General features: G+C 39.3%; 1 protein-coding gene across 2 annotated transcripts in view; it reads left to right on the forward strand.

Moving 5' to 3' along the window:
• The window catches only part of eif2b3 (eukaryotic translation initiation factor 2B, subunit 3 gamma), a 121,593-nt gene that overhangs the window by 46,519 nt on the left and 53,059 nt on the right, over window positions 1-22,015 (forward strand). For both annotated transcript variants that reach the window (XM_072274640.1, XM_072274641.1), the window contains exons 6-7: window positions 8,156-8,245; window positions 20,794-20,921. In XM_072274640.1, the coding sequence (XP_072130741.1) occupies window positions 8,156-8,245; window positions 20,794-20,921 (218 nt within the window). The remainder of the gene's footprint in view (window positions 1-8,155; window positions 8,246-20,793; window positions 20,922-22,015) is intronic.

Raw genomic sequence — 22,015 nt, forward strand, 5'->3', positions numbered from 1 at the left:
GTGAGCAAAGCTGGGAATTAAATATTCAGGGGTATTTTGACATTTCAGCAATATAGGTGATGAGGAAAAGGGGGTAGGTTTGATCTACAATAAAGGTAGAGAACACTACAGTGATGAGCAATGACAGTGATTCAAAAGCTCGAATGGCAGAATCGATTTAGGAGAAGATTAAGAAATAGTAAGAGTACAATGTCACTAGTGAGAAGGGTATACATTCTCTCTTAAAAGTAGCAATGTTGCAGAACAGATAAAGTATCAGGAATTCATGGGGACTTGTAAGAAATGCTCTGTAAAGTTATTGTGATTTTAATTTTATAGAATTGTACAAAACAATGGGCACCATTAGTGCTGAGGATGAATTCATCATGTGTAACCTTCGTGGTTTCTTGGAAAGTCAAAAGTGAAAGTCAAGTTTAATGACACGCAGTGCCTTGCAAAGTATTCAGCCCGCACAACTATGTTCACATTTTACTGTCTCGTTTTTAAAATTTAAGTATGTCGAAGTAGGGTTTTTGAGCTAATCTACAAAATACTGTGCATCTTGTCAAAGCAAAAAATTCCAAAAGTTGTCAACAATTTGCTAAAAATTAAAAACCAGAATTATGAAGCTGAAAAAGTATTCATCCCTTTGTAATTACTGTGCTAACTTTTCTCAGGTGCAATATACTGTAATACCTTACCGCTCACCCAATTTGTTGATGTAGAAAATTGGAGGATCCCCTGTTTTCATTGAATTCTTAAGAAAAAATACACCCTCTCTCTGCAAGGTCCAACAGTATGGTATGTTTTCCACAAGCTACACCAAAATGAAGATAAAAGAGCATTCAAGACAAATCAAGGAAATGATAATAGAGAAGCATAAATCTGGGAAGGGTACAAGACCACCTCAAAGGCACCGGAATGTGCCTTGGATCTCAGTGCAGTCCATCGTGAAAAAGTGGAAAAAAATATGAAACCACAACCACACTTCCTAGGTTAGGCTGCCCCTCTAAACCTAGTCATCAGAGGAAAATGGCACTTGTAAAAGAGGCTACCCTGATGCCAACAGTCATTCTGAGAAGTCAGTGGCTTCAACCAGAGATGAAATTCATGGCTCCACAATCTCCAAAACCTTACACAAAAAGGGTATTTATGGAAGAGTGACATGGAAGAAGCCCTGGCAAAAGAAAGGCATATCTTTGCCCATAAGGAGTTTGCAAGACATCACTTAGAAGATACTGTAAAGATCTAGAAGAAGGTCTTCTGGTCGGATGAGACAAGTGGAGCTTTTTGGCTTCAGCACTAAGTGGTAAATGTGCTGTAACTCTAACACTGTGCATCAACCAGGCAGCACCAACCCTACTGTAAAGTATGGTTGAGGTGGCATCATGCTATGTGGATGCATTTCAGCAGCAGCAGTGATTGGAAACCTGATGAGGATTGATGGGAAGATGAATGCAGCTAAATACAGAGAGATCCTGGACAAAAACCTGTTAGCCTCTGCCGGAAAGCTTAAACAGGGGAGAAATTTCATCTTTCAGCAGTATAACTATTCAAAGCACATTGCTAGAGGAACGAAACAGCTCTGGCAAGACCTCAAGATTGCTGTCCACTGCCACTCCCCAATTAACTTGGCACAGCTTGAGCAATTTAGCAAGGAGGAATGGGCGTATCTTGCTCCATCATGTTGTGCAAAAGTAGTAGAGGCATATCCAAAAAGACTACTGGCTCTTATAGCTGCAAGAGGTGGTTTAACTAAGTACTGAGAAAAGGGGGTCGAATACTTCTGATCTGCTGACATTTCAGGTTTTGATTTTTTAGTTTTTCATGCTTTACAATTTTCCCTGCTTTTTGAAATCTACTGTAGAAAAATAGAGCATGCGATTCATAAATAAAAATTCTCAATTAAATTGATCAAAGTCCCTGGTTGTAATACTCATTTATGTGAACAAAGGGTTGGGGACTGAATACCCTTTCAAGGCACTATATGCACAGGGGCAATGTGAAACATCCTTGCAGGCACATAGCATCATATAAGCAGCATTCAGAAGAAAAGCATAAATTATACGTAATTTTTACAAGAAAAAACACAATTAGAACATTTAGTTTTGTGACAAGGGCTTGGAGTCGTCATGGTGTTGCTAAACCATAAAGGTGATTAGAGTTTTGCCAGTTAGTTAAGAACCAAATAATTGAAGGGAAGTAGCTGTTCATGAACCTGGTAGTGTAGAACGCCGGGCTCTGTACTTCCTGTCCAATGGTAGCTATGAGAAAATGACATGGCCCCAATGGTTGGGTGGGAAGATTTGAAGAACCGACTGTTGCCCATGCAGTGGGTTCCCCCTCTCCACATCACTGATGTAGTCCAAAGGAAGGGCAAGCACCAATATATCTTGGCACCAGTGTCGTCACAAAGTTTGCCAGAATGAAGTTGTAAACAACATTAAACTACCTTAGGAACTCTGGCTCTGAATTTCTTCTTTGGGGTTTACTCCCGAAGCCTTTTTCATGGGTGGGTATGGCCACAAGGCAGTGGAGGTTTAAAGTCTGAGTTTTCTTTCTCCTTGGAGGGCTGCCGTCCAAGGCTAACGAGCCCCACCTGCCTGAAGCAACTGGTTTTGAGGCGCCAGTGGTCCGACTTTTTGTGAGTAGAAGCAGTTCTGCCAGGCATAGTAGCGAAGCCACACGTGAAGGCCAGGAGCTGGACTTGGTCGTCAGAGGCTGTTAGAGTTGCATGCCATCTGGAGCACTTTATAGGTAGTGGGAAAGCATCCCATTGACCACCCCCCGGCTATGACAACCTTCGGAACCAACAACAGAACAGTACAGCACAGCACATTATGGATCTAACTATTGTATCTATTCTAGAAAGAATAAATTCTTAACATTATAGCAAGCTTATCTGACCATTCATGACCTCTGTGAGAAATATTCTTACCTTTTAAGTTTTTTAATATAATTCAGAGTGAAATGTACTTCCTGTTTGTAAACCATAATTGAATTTCATTTTTTGGAAAATACCTAATTAATCAACATGCTGAGAAACTTGTCCAGCATGGTCTGCTGCATAATTTTCTTCCTGAAAACTGGATCTTGTTTTTTGCCTCACTGTTGAAGTACTGTACATTGAATGGCATGGCAATGTAAACTAAAATTGCTGGATATACTCTGTATGTCTTAATTAACCAGGGGCTCATTTTTTTACTTTAAATTTTTGCTAGGGTTATAAAAATTAATTATATGTTTTTATTTTTTCTATTTCATTCTAATTTATCCTCCTGTTTAGACATTGAATTAATTCTTCTAATTTTCATTTCCAAATTCAGACATTTTGATCTTTATGAACAATGCTTTAATTTGATTGGATACTGTACATGCATATATTAAAAATAGAAATGAACAGCAGAAGATCAAGCACTTCAGCTCACTAAGTCTGGCCGACCATGATGCCTAATTAAACTGCACCACTGCCTGCACGTGGTCAATATCAGTCAAATCCCTGCTTGTTCTTGTCCTTGTTATTACCCCTCAGCTATCAGACTCTTGAACCAAAGGGGGATCACTTCACTCAACTTCATTCACGCCGTCTCTGAACTGTTCCCACAACCTATGGACTCACCTTCAAGAAATCTTCTTCTCATATTCTTGATTATTGACTATTATTATTATTTATTTTCTTTTCGTCTCTTTTTGTACTGGTGCAGTTTGTTGGGGGATCTTTGGGATATTGGCTTCTGTCTGTCCTGTTGGGTGCGGTCTTGATTCTATTGTGTTTCTTGTCTTTACTGTAATTGCCCGCAAGAAAATGAATCTCAGGGTTATATATGGTGACATATATGTACTTTGATAATAAATTTACTTTGAACTTTTAAGTTTTTAGTGCTCTCTAATCCAGACAGCATCCTAGTGAACCTCTCCAAAGTTTCCACATTTTTCCTATAATGCAATAACCAAAAGCGCACAAATGTGGCCTGTCCAAAAGTTTTATACAGCTGCAAATTGACTTCAAGATTTTTATATTCAAAACCCTGGCTGTGTGTTGTATATGCCACCTTATTCACACTATCTACGTGCGGTGCCACTTCCAGGGGTTATGGACTTGTATCCCAAGATCCCTCTATACATCAATGTTTCTCAGTGTCCAGCCATTTACTGTATACTTTACTCATAAATTTAACCTCCTAAAGTGCGACACCTTATACTGGTCTGGATTAAGCTCTATCTGCCATTTCTCTGCCCAGTGATATACTGCTGAATCCTTTGACACCTTCTTTCACCATCCCCAACTCCGCTAATTTTTGTGTCATATGCAGATCAACATTTTTGTCCATCACGAATGACAGCACTGATCTTTGCAGAACTTCACTAGCTGCAGGCCTCCAGTCAGAATGACACCCATCCATCACCACCCTCTTGTTTTTTATGGCCAAACCATAGAAGAAAATACACATATTCTTGCACACTTAGTACAATTGCCAAATACTAACCTTCTCCCATTCCCTCATTTTGTTTCTGAAACATCACTTAATTAAATTCCAGTTAATTAGGCCATTGTTTAATTGGAGCAGCTGTTTATTTAGGACAAAAGGAACAAAAAAAATCGTTAAAATAGCTGGGATTGCCTTCTTTTCTTTGGGACATTATGCTGCTTAGTTGGGTCAGGAGACTGTTGCCAACCAGTTTCTAACTAGCATCAGTTGCATGTGTTTGTTTTCAAAACGCAGTGATTCTTGTGACTGATAGTTGGAAAGAAATAAGCAGTAAGACAATTCAGAACTGTTTTGCTCACTCTGGTTTCAAGCCATTAGATGTCATGGACAAAATAGTATTTAAATAGCGTTAGTTGCATATGCTTGTGCAGTGTTAGCAATTTGGGCCAACAGAGGCCTATTCAAAAGCAGCAATTTTTGGTAATTTTGTTTTTTTATTTTCGCTTTCTGCTGGAAGGCAATGAAGGCAGTCCATTATCTGCACTAGGTGTCTGCACTGATTTTGTTCATTTACAGTCGACCAAAAGAACACAGCAGCGATGAATTCTTCTGTTGATAATTAATGGAACCAATGCACAGTTTTATGATACTGTAGTAGTTTTGATAGTGTTATAATTTGTTCTGTATTTCATTTAAATGCATAATTAGTTACTCAGTTAAACTGTAGTTTGTCTTTGTTATGCCTTTTAACTATTTCCATGAATTTGGCTAATTGGTGCAGCCGCTTAATTGGGCCAAAATGTATTGGTCTGGTGTATCCCAATTAACCAGAATCCACTGTATTTTAAAGTATAAACCTTTGCCAAATATAGTCGGTGTTCTATGCATCACAGCAGTACTTTAGAAATAGAGTTATTAAATAGTATATTTGGATCAAAAACATATGTGTTTCTGGGGATTATCAGTGTTTTTAGAAGCATGGATCCCACATGCTTAGATGTACATGTCTTAATCATCTGAGTACATTAAAAACGATGTAGTCTTTAAGGGAATGAAGAGTTTGCTTCCCACGTAAGAAAAAATGTTTTTCCGCGTCATTCAAGGGCTTCAACCCTTAAACTTTTGTTTAAAACTAAATTTAGTTTCAAACTCATTGGTAGAAATATTTATTTTTCATCTTTCTTTGAGGCAAGCATTTATTTTTACCAAAAAGTTTAAAACTAGATTCTTTTCAAACTAAAGTTAAGGGTTCAAGTCCTTGAATGTCTCAGTTGATGATTGGTTTCAGGTTTGTTTTTAGCTGTTCGGTTAATAGGTTTTCAGCTATTTTACCAGCTTTCCTGAATCACCCGAATACTACATCAGCAAAGTGCAAACTCCTCCACGAGATTACATCAAAAATTACTTTCAAATCTGTTGACATTATCACATTGACAACTGTGAGTTTTTGTTTCTTTTTCATGGTAGGTAAAGGATTTCTTCCGACTGGCACAGAAAGCTAGGTTAAGATTTACAAGTTTCCCACTTGGAAATTATGCAGGGTCAACCAATTATCAATCAATTACCAGCACCTTAAGCTATACATCAGTTTGATTATTTTATTAAAGTTCTTAAAGTTATTTTGATATGTAAGTTTAAATAAACATACAAAATAAACTCTAGCATCCTATCGCATTCTTGTTTTGCATATTACAAATCCAAAATAAATGTATCACAGCAAGACATTTGAGATCTACAATAGACCTTAACACATGATAAAACTAAGTATCAGGTAAGAAACCTCTAACAGAACAAAGATAACTGCATTATACATTGTGGTTAAAAATTGTAGTTCTTTCAACAGCCTGGTGAAGCTGATCCTTTTTTCTCTCCTTATGTATTCTTTATATGCATTTCAGATTTACTAGTGGTTTTCTGACCCCCGGAGTTAAATCATTATCAACTCATAGCACCATCAATCACTGTCCATCTCCACCTTTTTGCCCATCAACACTAGTGAAATTTGCCAACATTAGAACAATGCCTTGCCTATTTAAGTGTTGGTTTAAATATTTCTTAATTGTAACAATTGTATTAACATCTGTTCAGGAAGTGCATTCCAGATACCAACCACTCTGTGTAAAATTGAAACATCCCTCTGAATTCCTTTAAATCTATGCTAGTTTGTTGTTGATACCCCACAGTGGGTAAAAGATTTGTCTATCTATCCTATCTGTGTCTCTCATAAAATTGTATACTCTCAAATCACTCCTCAGCCTCCTTTGTTCCAGAGAAAGCAAACCCAGTTTATCCAATTTCTCTCCATAACTAAAATCTTCCATTACAAGGCAATGGTAAAGTGAGGGCCTCCATCGCTCAGAGCTGACCATGGATATTGCATCCTAGCTGGCTAGATACGCAATTCTGGGCAGTACGATATGGAAAGCAAGCTGTTGCCCGTGTAGCAAGCTCCCCCTCTGCACGCAGCTGATGAACCCAAAGGAACAGCAGAGAATGATACAGTTTGGTACCAGCAGTGTTGCATAATTCAGCATTGAACTTAATGTAGGACTGCTTTAAGGAATCCAGCTCTGGACTTTTCCCTCGGTTTACTCCCGAAACCTTTCCCATGAGTGGGTATGGCCGCAAGGTAGTGGAGGTTTGAGATCAGAGTTTTCCTTCTCTTAGGTGAGCTGCCAACCATGGCGGATGAGCCCCATTTGCCCCTTCTGAGCCACACATGAAGGCCCGCAGCTGGACTTGGTTGTCATAAGTTATTTGAGGAGCACGCCATTGGGAGCATTTAATAAGTAGCAGGAGCTTGTCCCCAGTACCACGCCCCCCACCCCCCCACCAGGCTATAACAACTTAAGGGATACAGGCGATATATCGGTTATAAACATAAGAGATTCCGGAGATGTTGGAAATTCAGAGCAATGCACAGAAAATGCCAGAAGAACTCAGCAGGTCAGGCAGCATCTATGGAGAGGAATAACGATTGGCATTTCAGACCAAGACCATTCGTCAGGACTTCTGGTGAATCTCCTCTGTAGAGTCTCTAGTACAAACACAGCCTTACTGTAGCACAGCAGACAGAACTGGATATAATACTCCAAGGTGTGCCCTAACTAGTGTTTTTTTTTACATTAAGTTGCAACACAATGATCCAATTCTTATATTTTGCCCCCAGACCTATGAAGGCAGATAAACCATATGCCTTCTCCATCAGTCTATCAACAGTGTTTCCACTTTCAAATGTTGGATTTGCTGTGTGTTTTTTATTATATTAAATTAATGGATATTGGTTTGCAGGTAAAATTTCCAAACTAATGAATGAAATGAAACAACGCTGAGAAATCTGATCAACAGGGAAAAGGGAGAAGAACAGCAGTAGATTATTTTATCCAAAATGTTTTGGTACCATAAAGCTAAATGATGGTAAAAAAGAAATCTTCCTTGGTGAAATATAATTCTGTATCCCAGACTAAGTGGTTCTTCTATATTGCAGGGTAATTAAATTTGTCTTTTTAGCAAAGGTTGTATGTGATTAGTTATTACAATTTGTACAAAAATATTACAGCAATGCAATTACTAAAATTGCAGCCTAATGTTTAAATTGTTACTGGTAAATAGTCCTTCTAGTGAGGATGAAGCTGCAAGATCAGATGTTTAATTTTGGGCTGGATTTTAGCAATGGAGTTGTGCTGTAATGGAGTGGCAAGGAATGCTTCAAAAACAAAATAATTACTGCTTGTTTTTTTTTCCAGATATCCTAGGATGCACATAAAAACAGCACTTGTGGATGCTCATCTGTATTGCATGAAGAAATGGATTCTGGATTTCCTTGTAGAAAACAAGTAAGAAAGAAAAGTACCCCTACTTTTACTGACAAGAGAAAAGCTGCAGATGCTGGAAATCTGAGCAACACACACAAAATGCTGGAGGAACTCAGCAGGCCAGGCAGCAGAATGAGAATCAGGTTTATTATCACCGGCATGATTTGTTACCTTAGCAGCAGCAATTCAATGCAATATATTATCTAGCAGAGAAAAAATGATAAATAAAATAAAAGTAATAATAACAATCAATAAACAAGTAAATCAATTACGTGTATTGAATAGATTTTAAAAATGTGCAAAAACAGAAATACTGTATATTTAAAAAAAAAAAGTGAGGTAGTGTCCAAAGATTCAAGGATCTATGGAAAAAAGTAGAGTTGGCATTTCGGGGCTGTTGAAGAATTTACTGGCCTGTTGAGTTCCTCCAACATTTTGTGTGTGTGTTGCTTTGATTTCCACCATAGAACATTACAGCACAGAAACAGGCCTTTTGGCCCTTCTTGGTTGTGCCAAACTATTTTTCTGCCTAGTCCCACTGACCTGCACCTGGACCATATCCCTCCATACACCTTTCATCCATGTGCCTGTCCAAGTTTTTCTTAAATGTTAAAAGTGAGCCCACATTCACCACTTCATCTGGCAGCTCATTCCACACTCCCACTACTCTCTGTGTGAAGAAGCCCCCCCCCCCTTAATGTTCCCTTTAAACTTTTCCCCCTTCACTCTTAATCCATGTCTTCTGGTCTTTTTCTCCCCTGGCTTCAGTGGAAAAAGCCTGCTTGCATTCACTCTATCTATACCCCTCATAATTTTATATACCTCTATCAAATCTCCCCTCATTCTTCTACGCTCCAGGGAATAAAGGCCTAACCTATTCAACCTTTCTCTGTAATTCAGTTTCTCAAGTCCCAGCAACATCCTTGTAAATCTTCTCTGCACTCTTTCAACCTTATTAATATCCTTCCTGTAATTTGGTGACCAAAACTGTACACAATACTCCAAATTTGGCCTCACCAATGCCTTATACAACCTCACTATAACATTCCAACTCTTATACTCAATACTTTGATTTATAAAGGCCAATGTACCAAAAGCTCTCTTTACGACCCTATCTACCTGTGACGCCACTTTTAGGGAATTTTGTATCTGTATTCCCAGATCCCTCTCTACTGCACTCCTCAGTGCCCTACCATTTACCTTGTATGTTCTACCTTGGTTTGTCCTTCCAACGTGCAATACCTCACACTTGTCTGTATTAAACTCCATCTACCATTTTTCAGCCCATATTTCCAGCTGGTCCAAATCCCTCTGCAAGCTTTGAAGACCTTCCCTACTGTCCACTACACCTCCAATCTTTGTATCATCAGCAAACTTGCTGATCCAATTTACCACATTATCATCCAGATCATTGATATAGATGACAAATAACATTGGACCCAGCATTGATCCCTGTGGCACACCACTAGTCACAGGCCTCCACTCAGAGAAGCAATCCTCCACTATCACTCTCTGGCTTCTTCCATTGGGCCAATGTCTAATCCAGTTTACTACCTCTCCATGTATACCTAGTGACTGAATTTTCCTAACTAACCTCCCATGCGGGACCTTGTCAAAGGCCTTACTGAAGTCCATGTAGACAACATCCACTGCCTTCGCTTCATCCACTTTCCTGGTAACCTCCTCGAAAAACTCTAATAGATTTGTTAAACATGACCTACCACACGCAAAGCCATGTTGACTCTCCCTAATAAGTCCCTGTCTATCCAAATACTTGTAGATCCTATCTCTCAGTACTCCTTCCAATAATTTACCTACTACCGACGTCAAACTTACTGGCCTATAATTTCCCGGATTACTTTTAGAGCCTTTTTTAAACAACGGAACAACATGAGCCACTCTCCAATCCTCTGGCACATCACCCGTAGATACTGATATTTTAAATATATCTGCCAGGGCCCCTGCAAGTTCAACACTAGTCTCCTTCAAGGTCTGAGGGAATATCCTGTCAGGTCCTGGGGATTTATCTACTCTGATTTGCCTCAAGATAGCAAGCACCTCCTCCTCCTTAATCTGTATAGGTTCCATGACCTCACTACTTGTTTGCCTTATTTCCATTGACTCCATGCCAGTTTCCTTAGTAATTACAGATGCAAAAAACCCATTTAAGATCTCCCCCATTTCTTTTGGTTCCATACATCGCCGACCACTCTGATCTTCAAGAGGACCAATTTTATCCCTTACTATCCTTTTGCTCTTAATATACCTGTAGAAGCTCTTTAGATTATCCTTCACCTTGACTGCCAAAGCAACCTCATGTCTTCTTTTATCCCTCCTGCGGATTCTCTCTTGTTTGGCATCTGCTTTGCTTGTTTATCATAAATTTCTGAATTTTTGAATTAAGTGAAGACCTATGGAAGTCAGAGTTGGAAAGTATGTCATTGACAAGCATCAGAAAAGATTAATCTCAGTCCTGCACTTGGTATTACTGTAACTCTGCCAAGCGGAGTGCATGAGGCCATGATGCTGTTCAACTTAGTGCTGAGGCAGCAGAAGCTATTGAGATGTGCATTCAGTAGAAAAAGAACGTAATGGTAAACCAAAAAAAGTATCAAGAAAAAAACTTGGCAAGTCTTGAATGCCCATTTTACTGCAGACAAATCCAATGTATTTGAATTTTTTTCTTTTAATTGGTCAGAACTGATGTACAAACGTAGATTGATACAAATGGCGGAGGCCTCATAGAGTCTGAAAAAGGAACTTGCATTTAAATGATGCCTTTCACTCTCTCAGGAGATTCCAATATGCTTCACAACTAAAATACTGCTGAAGTTTAGTCGCTGTTTTCAGATATTTCACTATGATGCAAATGATAGTTTGTTTCAACATTGCATGCTTGTTCACTGCTCTGCAAAAATTGGGAATATGATGCTTATCCTGCTGTCTATTCCTGGATTTTCTCTCATGTCTAGGATCATTTTGTAGCCTGTTAAGCATGAGGGGATGAACGTGTTTTGTATCTGGCACCTCTGCCTTGTGCCAAATATTTAGTGCATCTCCATTTCTTTGAATGGATGTTATAAAGCAGGGGTCCCCAACCTTTTTTGCACCGTGGACCAGTTTAATATTGACAATATTCTTGTGGACTGGCTGACGGGGGCAACAGTGCGTGACAGGGAATGAGGAAAGGTGCAGCTGACTCATATTGCCAAATCATATCGTTTCCTCGCACATGCTTTGTGGCCCGGAGGTCAGGGACCACTGTTATAAAGTAAGGTCACCTAAATTTCTTGATTACTTTTCTTTACTTCATAGTGTCTTTGATTTAATTAACAATATGTTCATGCCTTTTGAATATATATCATTTATTATTTCAAATTTTTTCAACTTTTTCCAAATGTCGATGTTCATCATTTGCAAAGATTGACATAACTTTCTGTCAATGGGGTTAGAAAGCGGAGTTGTGATCATGCTATCTGGCTGCTGGTTGTGATTAGCTAATTTGAAACGATAGGAAGAGAGGAGCCAATAGCTGGGTCAATATTATCTGACACATTTTCCGGCAATATATTCAAAAAGTTCTCTTCCAATCCTCTTTGAAGCTCAGTTGCACTGTGAAATATGGTAACTTTATTTGCTGGCTGGTGCTGTAGCGGTATCAGCACTAGACATTGAGGTGAATGGTCCCGTGTTTGAATCCAGCTGGCTCCTTGCATGCTTTCCATCGTGCTGGGCTGAGCATCGAGCTGGCAACTTGGCCTTGTAAAAAAAAAAAGGTCAAATGCTACGGAAATGGTAAAAATGTCGCCCGATGCACCACGAGTCGCAAAAAGGAACAATAATATACTTTACATCAGACAATCCCTTGATGGGATAATCTGTCAAGTGATGCCTTATGTAAACTATACAATCAGTTAGATTTGAGCTGCTGTATGTCCGTCAAGCTTTGTAACATTCAAATTTCCATGTCTTACTTGAAGGACAAAAAAAAAGAAAATAAGAGAAACTAATATTCTTAATAAAATTTTAAATTAATAAAAATAATCACCTGGTCAGAGTGTCCATGAAAAGAGAAGCAATTCAAATTTGTATTCAAAACTCATCATCGGTATGGGATATCAACCTGATAGGCGAACTCTTTCTCTTTCTACTGATGCTGCCTAAGCCAGAGAGCATTTCCAGGCTTCCCTGTTTTTATTTCATATTTCCAGTGTCTGCAGTGCTGTAGTGTCTTGAAAATAATTTCCTGCTGGTTTCATAGAAACATTCCTGACAACAGAATGATTGATCTTAAATCTTAGATTTACTACTTTTACATAGCTTGAAAGGAAAGGTTTGCAGCAAGCTTTCCATTTACATCAGAGTTGTGCATTATGTGGGATAATACCTTTATCCTTAGATCTTGTGTATTGTTTACTGAAAGAAGGTAACTTTAGAAAGTTTAAGGACAAGGATAGCCAGCTTTGTTCAATGAGACTGTCACTTCTTGAGTGATTTTGATACTTGACAACTCCTATATCTTTCAACCGTCCTTTCCCTATAAATCATTATTACTACTCTCCAGATGGTACCTTTATTATGTAATTCCAGGGTTTTAGAATGATAATTTTACCAATCCAAGGAATTTTTAAGAAGGAGATTTGACTGCCTGTATGCTTTACCAAATAAACATAATGAAAATGAAATCATATTACCACCAGGACTGTAAAGAATTGAGACAGAATATAAGAAAATATTGTGAAATTTTATTTAAATTTTTTAACATGTATACTATTTTCTCAAACATGTTTGCTTAGTCCTACAAAAGAGTTTCTGTTTCATTGAAACTATTCAGTAATGTATTTTTCCAAGTTTTCATTTTGCTGTTAATGTAAAATTGTACAGAAATAAACTTAACTATACAAATGTTTATATAAATTCTGAGATATTAGTAACAATAAAAGCAGTCAGAATGAAATATCTCTTTAATAAGACCAAACATACGGTATGCAGATGGCTAGCAGGTATTCATGGTCTAAACTCGAACCTCTCTTTGAAATTTATTATTTCTTAAATGAATCTTCCAGGCAGCTGTATTTAGACCACCTGAAAGAGTATCTAATTTTGCTCGTTTTTTCCATTCTTAAAGGGCATGCCAAAAAACCTAACAGTTGTGATAAAGGGGCGTTGAAGAAAATCTAATAGTTTAGTCTGGACCTTTAATGTAAATCTAGCAGAATAGCAGGAGCAGATATACCAAAGCACGGACTGGCATGCATATGTAAAAAAACAATTGACTTGCATAAAGGTTACTGCAGAGGGCTTATGAATCTTTCACTTTCACTCATAATAATGGCCCATGATAAGCTAAATTGTCTAGGAAGCATTTACGTTATTGTTAGCTGCCCATTTACTCTTATGAGCAAATGCTAGTGGTCTGGGTTATATAATATGCTGGTTGAAATAGTAAGCATATACTTTATATGTTACTATAATATCTGGATGTACTTTATATTTTCCTATAAATAATAAAAAGATTTCTAGTTGTTGTGCCATTGTATGTTAAAAATAAAAAACTAATACCTGTACAAGATTAATATGAAAATAATTACTGAACTGTACTGATTTTGTTCATCGTCTTTGGGGCACTGAAAATTATGCAAAGTTCCGTATTCTTTTCTAACATGGGCAAGAAACTAAGGCCCTTTCCTGTTGGATTGATGAAGAAGAAACTTGGCGGATAATTAGTGTTACCAAAGAAAGAAGAGAACAAAACCTGGGAACGGAGCAGCCAGCTTAATAATTGTGAAGGAAATGATAGGAGTAACATCCGGATTCGAATACAGGAACTCAGCAATGTTGTTGTTTGCCATGGGTAGGAAGTTCGACCTGTCTTGTTGGAATTAATCATTGCAGGGTGCTTCAATGATGGAAATATTAACCAACATTTGTCAGTTTGCATTTGAAATTATCCAGGTCCTACTGCATAAACTGAATATAATAGTGGAGAGATTATGTTGTAGTTAATAGGGCATTACTGAGATCATATTCGGCTGTTTACTAAACTAATGTCTAAAGTAGGCAAGTTGTCTTAAGAGACAAGACAAGGCTTGTATCCACTGGAGTTTAGAAGAAAGGCAGATTTGGAGGGAATTAATCTAGAACTTAAAGATAAAGATTAGCTTTTTTGCCACATGTTCATTGAAGCATACAGTGAAATTTGTCATGTGTGTCATTGTTTGTGATGTACTGGGGGCAGCTTGTAAGTAAAGCCATGCTTCTGGCACCCACACAGCTTACCCACAACTTACTAACCATACCCCATATATCTATTTTGATTGTTGGAGAAAACCAGAGCACCTGAATGAGACATACATGGTAATTGAGAGAGCATATAAACGCTTTCAATCGCTGGCACTGTGAAGTATCACACTAACCACTATGCTGTACTAGGGGCCATAGTGTGAATTTAGATTTAGATTAATCCTCGTTTATTGTCATTTAGAAATGCATGCATTAAAAAATGATACAATGTTCCTCCAGAAAGATATCACAGAAAACAGAGGACAAACCAAGACTAAAACTGACAAAACTACATAATTATAACATATAGTTACAACAGTGCCAAGCAATACTGTAATTTGATAAAGAGCAGACCATGGGCATGGTAAAAAAACTCTCAAGTCCTGATAGCCCCATCATCTCATGCAGACGGTAGAAGGGAGAAACTCTCCCTGCCCCTCCAAGCGCCGCAAACTTGCCGATGCATTGGAAGCACCCGACCGCAGCCAACTCTTGAGTCCATCCGAAAACTTCGAGCCTCTGGCCAGCCCTCCGACACCAAGCACTATCTCTGCCGAGCGCTTCGACCCCACCCCGGCCGCCGAGCAACAAGCAAAGCTGAGGACTCAGGGCTTTCCCCTCCGGAGATTTTGGATCCCACAGTAGCAGTGGCAGCGAAACAGGCATTTCAGAAGTTTCACCAGATGTTCCTCCATGCTGTCACGTCTGTCTCCATCAAATCAGGATTGTGCACGACACCCTACTTGACAGATGACAGATATCATTCACTGGAGTGGCCGCTGCAAGCTGCGTCGCGCCACCATCTTCTCCTCCCTCAATTTAATTGGCTTATTAAAAATTATAAGTGCTGCTGATTCAGGTCACTTTGCTTGTTTATACAAGGCATTAAATGCATATTTTATCTGTATAATGGATACCTGTGGTTCTTAGGAAAATGGTTGTTTATTGTGTCAGAAGAATTTGTTACTGGGAAGGTTTAAAATTGCATTTTTCCTTATTTAATGCAGGATAACAGAAATAGAGTCAAATCCCACGTTGTCGGTGTCATGCGAAATCTGATAAACTGTGCCGACGAAAATGGCAGTGATCATCAGATTGAAGCAAGTTTAGCTTCAATGTTGAGCCTGATGTAGAGCATACTTCCTACTACTAATATGAAATGGAAAAAAAATGTTTTGTACTTTCCCAATGAGGATTGATTAACGTCAGAGCTAAGAATCAATTTAAATAAGATAGCTTGTGCCCTTTAGTTTGTTAGCGGATTTGTACTTCTATGTCCTGTGATTGAAAAAGGTAAATGAGTAGCTGTAGCCTTCAGCTTTCAATCATAAACCAGATAATTCTGGTTCACTCAGCTTTTAAGGCAAGTCTTGCACATTACAGTAAGTTTATGTTTCCCATTTTTGAGACAGCACTTTGGCTTTTTCAGAATCCGGTTTAATATCATTGGCATATGTTGTGAAATTTGTTGTTTTGATGCAGTAGTACATTGCAATATATAATAATAAAAAACTATAAATTACAATAAGAAGTGTGTATAAAGAATTAAATAAGTAGTGCAAACGGACAGGAAATAGGGAGTTAATATTCATGGATTCATTGTCCATTTAGAAATCTAGTAGCAGACGGAAAGAAGCTGTTCCTGAAATATTGAGTGTGTGTCTTCAGGCTCCGGTACCACCTCCTTGATTGTAGCAATGAGAAGAGGGCAGGTCCCGGATGATGGGGGGTCCTTAATGATGGATGCTGCCTTTTTCAGGCATCACAGTTTGATGCTGGGAAGGCTAATGCCCATGATGGGGCTTGCTGAAATTACAACTTCCTGCAGCTTTTTCTGATCCTGTGCAGTGGGCCCCTCCATACCAGATGGTGATGCATCCATTCAGAATGCTTTCCACCATACATCTGTAGAAATTTGTGAGTATCTTTGGTGACATACCAAATCTCCTCAAACTCCTAATGAAATATAGCCACTGTTGTGCCTCCTTTGCAATTGCATCGATAAGTTAGGCCCAGGATAGAGCTTCAGCGATGTTGACACCCAGGAACTTAAAACTGCTGTTCCCTTAATGAGAACTGGTTTGTGTTTCCCCTTCCTGAAGTCCACAATCACTTCCTTGGTCTTACTGATGTTGAGTGCAAAGTTGTTGTTGCGATAGCGCTCAACCTGTTGATCTATATTGCGCCTGTATGCCGCCTCATCACCGTCTAAAATTCTGCCAACAATAGTTATGTTGTTGGCAAATTTATAAATGGCGTTTAAGCTGTGCAGAGCTGTGCAGTCATGGGTGTAGAGGGAGTAGAGCAGTGGGCTTAGCGCAAATCTTCGCGGTGTACCAGTGTTGATTGTCAGCAAGGTGGAGATGTTGTTTCCAGTCTGCACTGACTGTGGTGAAAAAGTTAAAGTCAGGCAGCATCCGTGGAAACGATCAGGACTGTAGAGGGAAGGGGCAGAGGCTCTATAGAGAAGGTGGGGGGAGGGTGGGAAGGAGAAGGCTGGTAGGTTCCAGGTGAAAAACCAGTAAGGGGAAAGACAAAGGAGTGGGGGAGGGGAAGGCCCCCCCCCCCACCACCACCTTCTTTATAGGGCCTCTACCCCTTCCCTCTACAGTCCTGACGAAGGGTTGGGGCCCGATACGTTGACTGATCGTTTCCACGGATGCTGCCCGACCTGCTGAGTTCCTCCAGCATGTTGTGAGTGTTGCTTTGACCCTAGTATCTGCAGATTATTTTGTGTTTAAGATAGCATCCATTGTAGACTTACTGTGGCTATAGACAAATTACAGTAGGACCAGGTCCTTGCTTAGGCAAGAGTTGATTCTAGTAATGAGTGACCAACCTCTCAAAGTGCTTCATCACATCAGATGTTAGTGCCACTGGATGAAAGTTGTTGAGGCAGCTGACCCTGCTGTTCTTTGGTGCATATAATTGTCACTCTTTTGAAGCAGGTGGGAACCTCCAGCTGCAGCAGTCAGAGATTGAAGGTGTCCTTGAACACTCCTGTCAGTTGGTTGGCACAAGTTTTCAGAGCCCTACCAGATATATCATCAGGGCCTGATGCCTTCACCCTCTTGAAAGAAGTTCTGGCATTGGCCTCCAAAGCAGAGGACTGCAAGACGCTGCAGTGATTCGCGCAAATGTAATTTTATTCTGCCTTTCAAAGCGTGCATGAAAAACACTGAGCTCATCTGAGAATGAAGCATTTCAGCCATTCACAATGTTAGGTTTCTCTATGTAGCAATTTTAAAACACGTTAATGATTTATTTCAGTCCTAATGTGGAACTTAAAAACCATAGAAACCAGAGAAAAACTACAGCACAGAAACAGGCCTTTTGGCCCTTCTTGGCTGTGCCGAACCATATTCTGCCTAGTCCCACTGACCTGCACACGGACCATATCCCTCCATACACCTCCCATCCATGTATCTGTCCAATTTATTCTTAAATGTTAAAAAAGAACCCACATTTACCACCTCGTCTGGCAGCTTATTCCATACTCCCACCACTCTGTGTGAAGAAGCCCCCCCTAATGTTCCCTTTAAACTTTTCCCCCCTCACCCTTAACCCATGTCCTCTGGTTTTTTTCTCCCCTTGCCTCTGTGGAAAAAGCCTGCTTGTATTCTCTCTATCTATACCCATCATAATTTTATATACCTCTATCAAATCTCCCCTCATTCTTCTACTCTCCAGGGAATAAAGTCCTAATCTATTTTTCTGTAACTGAGTTTCTCAAGTCCCGGCAACATCCTTGTAAACCTTCTCTGCACTCTTTCAACCTTATTAATATCCTTCCTGTAATTTGACCAAAACTGAACACAATACTCCAGATTTGGCCTCACCAATGCCTTATATAACCTCATCATAACATTCCAGCTCTTATACTCAATATTTTGATTAATAAAGGCCAATGTACCTAAAGCTCTCTACGACCCTATCTACCTGTGACGCCACTTTTAAAGGATTTTGTATCTGTATTCCCAGATCCCTCTGTTTTACTGCACTCCTCAGTGCCTTACCATTAACCCTGTATGTTCTACCTTGGTTTGTCCTTCCAAAGTGCAATACCTCACACTTTTCTGTATTAAACTCCATCTGCCATTTTTCAGCGCATTTTTCCAGCTGGTCCAAGTCCCTCTGCAGGCTCTGAAAACCTTCCTTACTGTCAACTACATCTCCAATCTTTGTATCGTCAGCAAATTTGCTAATCCAGTTTACCACATTATCATCCAGATCATTGACATAGATGACAAGTAACAATGGACCCAGCACTGATCCCTGTGGCACACCACTAGTCACAGGCCTCCACTCCGAGGAGCAATTCTCTACTACCACTCTTTGGCTTCTTCCATTGAGCCAATGTCTAATCCAATTTACCACCTCTCCATGTATACCCAGCGACTGAATATTCCTAGCTAACCTCCCATGCGGGACCTTGTCAAAGGCCTTACTGGAGTCCATGTAGACAACATCCACTGCCTTCCCTTCATCCACTTTCCTGGTAACCTCCTCGGAAAACTCCAATAGGTTGGTCAAACATGACCTACCATGCACAAAGCCATGTTGACTCTCCCTAATAAGTCCCTGTCTATCCAAATGCTTGTAGATTCTGTCTCTTAGTACTCCCTCCAATAACTTACCCACTACCAACGTCAAACTTACTGGCCTATATTTTTCCGGATTACTTTTCAATCCTTTTTTAAACAACAGAACAACATGAGCCACTCTCCAATCCTCTGGCACCTCACCCGTAGACACCGACATTTTAAATATTTCTGCCAGGGCCCCTGCAATTTCAACACTGGTCTCCTTCAAGGTCCGAGGGAACACCCTGTCAAGTCCTGGGGATTTATCCACTTTATTTTTCCTCAAGATAGCAAGCACCCCCTCCTTTTCAATCTGTACAGTTTCCATGATCTCACTACTTGATTCCCTTAATTCCATGGACTTCACGCCAGTTTCCTTAGTAAATGCAGATGCAAAAAAACCATTTAAGATCTCCCCCATTTCTTTTGGTTCCGCACATAGCTGACCACTCTGATGTTCAAGAGGACCAATTTTATCCCTTACAATCCTTTTACTGTTAATATACCTGTAAAAACTCTATGGATTATCCTTCACTTTGACTGCCAAGGCAACCTCATGTCTTCTTTTAGCCCTCCTGATTTCTTTCTTAAGTATTTTCTTGCACTTTTTATACTCCTCAAGCACCTTATTTACTCCCTGTTTCCTATACATGTCATACAACTCTCTTCTTCTTTATCAGAGTTGCAATATCCCTTGAGAACCAAGGTTCCTTATTCCTATTCACTTTGCCTTTAATCCTGACAGGAACATACAAGCTCTGCTCTCTCAAAATTTCTCCTTTGAAGGCTTCCCACTTACTGATCACATCCTTGCCAGAGAACAACCTTGTGTTATTTCGGCCTGTTCTTATCCCACAGAACTTTCTTCTTTCTTCCATGACTTATGCTCTTTCTCGCCTTCACATCACCATCCCTGTCACGGAAATTCCCTCTATCCTGCTTTGCTGCTCCACTTTCTCAGCAATTTAAAATATTTTTAGTTTCTAAATTTTCCTGGTTCTGGTGCAACATTATTGATCTGAAATGTTAACTCTGTTTCAATCTTCACAGATGTTGCTAGATCTACTACTGATATTTCCCATATTTATGACAGTCTTAGTCCAAACATTGCTTGTGCTAAATGTGTCATTAGATACAGAATGCTTTAATTAATGTTGCTTCTGTATATCAGTCCAAATTAAGATCCCTTTATCTTAGTAATACTTGATTGCTTACCAATGCAAAAGCAATTTAACTGTTACATTTTGTTAATAATCCAATAGTTTGTGTTTGGATTTGTAGGTATAACTAAATACTGCATGCCATGTTTATATGGATTAATTGAAAACTTAGAAGCAGGTATAACATATGGGCTTTCAAGCCCGTCTGCATAATCAGAATGGAATAGGTTGATCCTACACTCCCAATCCACGTTTCTGTCTGACCTTTTCCATTCTGCTTAACTGCTGAGAGAACAATGGTCAAATTAATTTCAAACTGAGTACTACTGCCGAGGTGTGAGAGAATGGCTGAGGTTGGCTGTTCCTGGGAAGAAGTATTTTACCTTTTGTTTTACTAGGGCACAGAAAAGTAGGATATTATGTCAGACACCCTGCATTTTTAATCACTTGCATATAATTTCAGCACACCAGAATATTAGTAAAAGCACACTAAGTCTGAAGAGCACTTTTTTTTTATTGGTAATGAAAATGTTTCTCTTCAAAGGTCTTTCACATCAATCCGGGGTGAATTGATTCCGTTTCTAGTCCAAAAGCAGTTTGCTTCGCCTAGTTCTGCTCAGCTTTCTAAAGATAATATAAACGAAGATCAGAAGAAAACCTCAAAGCCTGCAGGTATGTTGTGTAGATATTTCTGTGTAATAGGTCTTCTAATTGTATAAATCCCAGCACAGAACATCTTTAATGATCAGACTGTGGAAGATATGGATCACTTCTCATGACAAGCGCTTAATGATGAAATTCGTCACCAACTTTAGTGTGCCAGGATAGCTTATGACTGACTGGGTAAAAGTGTTTAAAGTCAACACTTCAGTCTAACCTCTATGTTCGTGATGACTTACTCTCCTATATTCCTTGGAGACATGGATAACCTACAACATCACTCCAAAACACTGAAGAAGTCTTCTTTGCAAGATCTTCCAAATCCACTGGCCAGATGTATGAACCTCACCAAGGCCAAAATTCCCAGCACTTAGATGCCGATCATACTCCGTGAGTTCTAATTCTCAGGATACCATTTGGTTGCTTAATACCATGCTACTTAAGAGTAACAAAGGACTGTCCTTTAAGCTTTGTCTGGAGAATCGAGAAGTCCTTCAAAGATATTATCAAAGCATCCTTGAAAATGTATAATAGCCTCATCTATTCATGGAAATCCTTAGTCCAAGGCAATTCAATATAAAGAAGTAGCATGAGGGATGACACAAGCTCTTGTAGGTAAAATACAGGTAGTTGAAAGGAGTATATAACATCTGAAGTATAACACTCACCACCTGGGCAAAGTCTGGATGCAATCAACCACAAAGCTGGAGGGAAATAAATTATCTTAAAACTAATTGTTTAAGAATACCATTTGGTTTCAGGTCAGAATGCAGAAAATAAGGGCTGGATTGGAAGATGGTGTGATATTGGGAAACTTTTAAAGAACACAATAAAATGGAAATTTCTCTGATAATGTGAAATACTGTGGCCTTTAAGGAGCAACTGAACTCCTTTGACTGTCTAATATGTTGCTGATGTAAAGTCTGTGATGTTAATGTCCACATTGTTTTTGGCCTATCAGAGAAATTCCCTTTGCTTCAACTACTGCCTTCTCCTACTTTCCCACATTTTCTGGACCAACTTGTTACTCGCCTAATTTTGCTGAAGTGTTTCAGATTTAAAATGTTAACTGTTTCTCTCTCCACATGTGATGCCTGACCTGCTTT

Source organism: Mobula birostris, chromosome 12 (genome assembly GCF_030028105.1).
Source record: "Mobula birostris isolate sMobBir1 chromosome 12, sMobBir1.hap1, whole genome shotgun sequence".
Lineage (NCBI taxonomy): Eukaryota > Metazoa > Chordata > Chondrichthyes > Myliobatiformes > Myliobatidae > Mobula > Mobula birostris.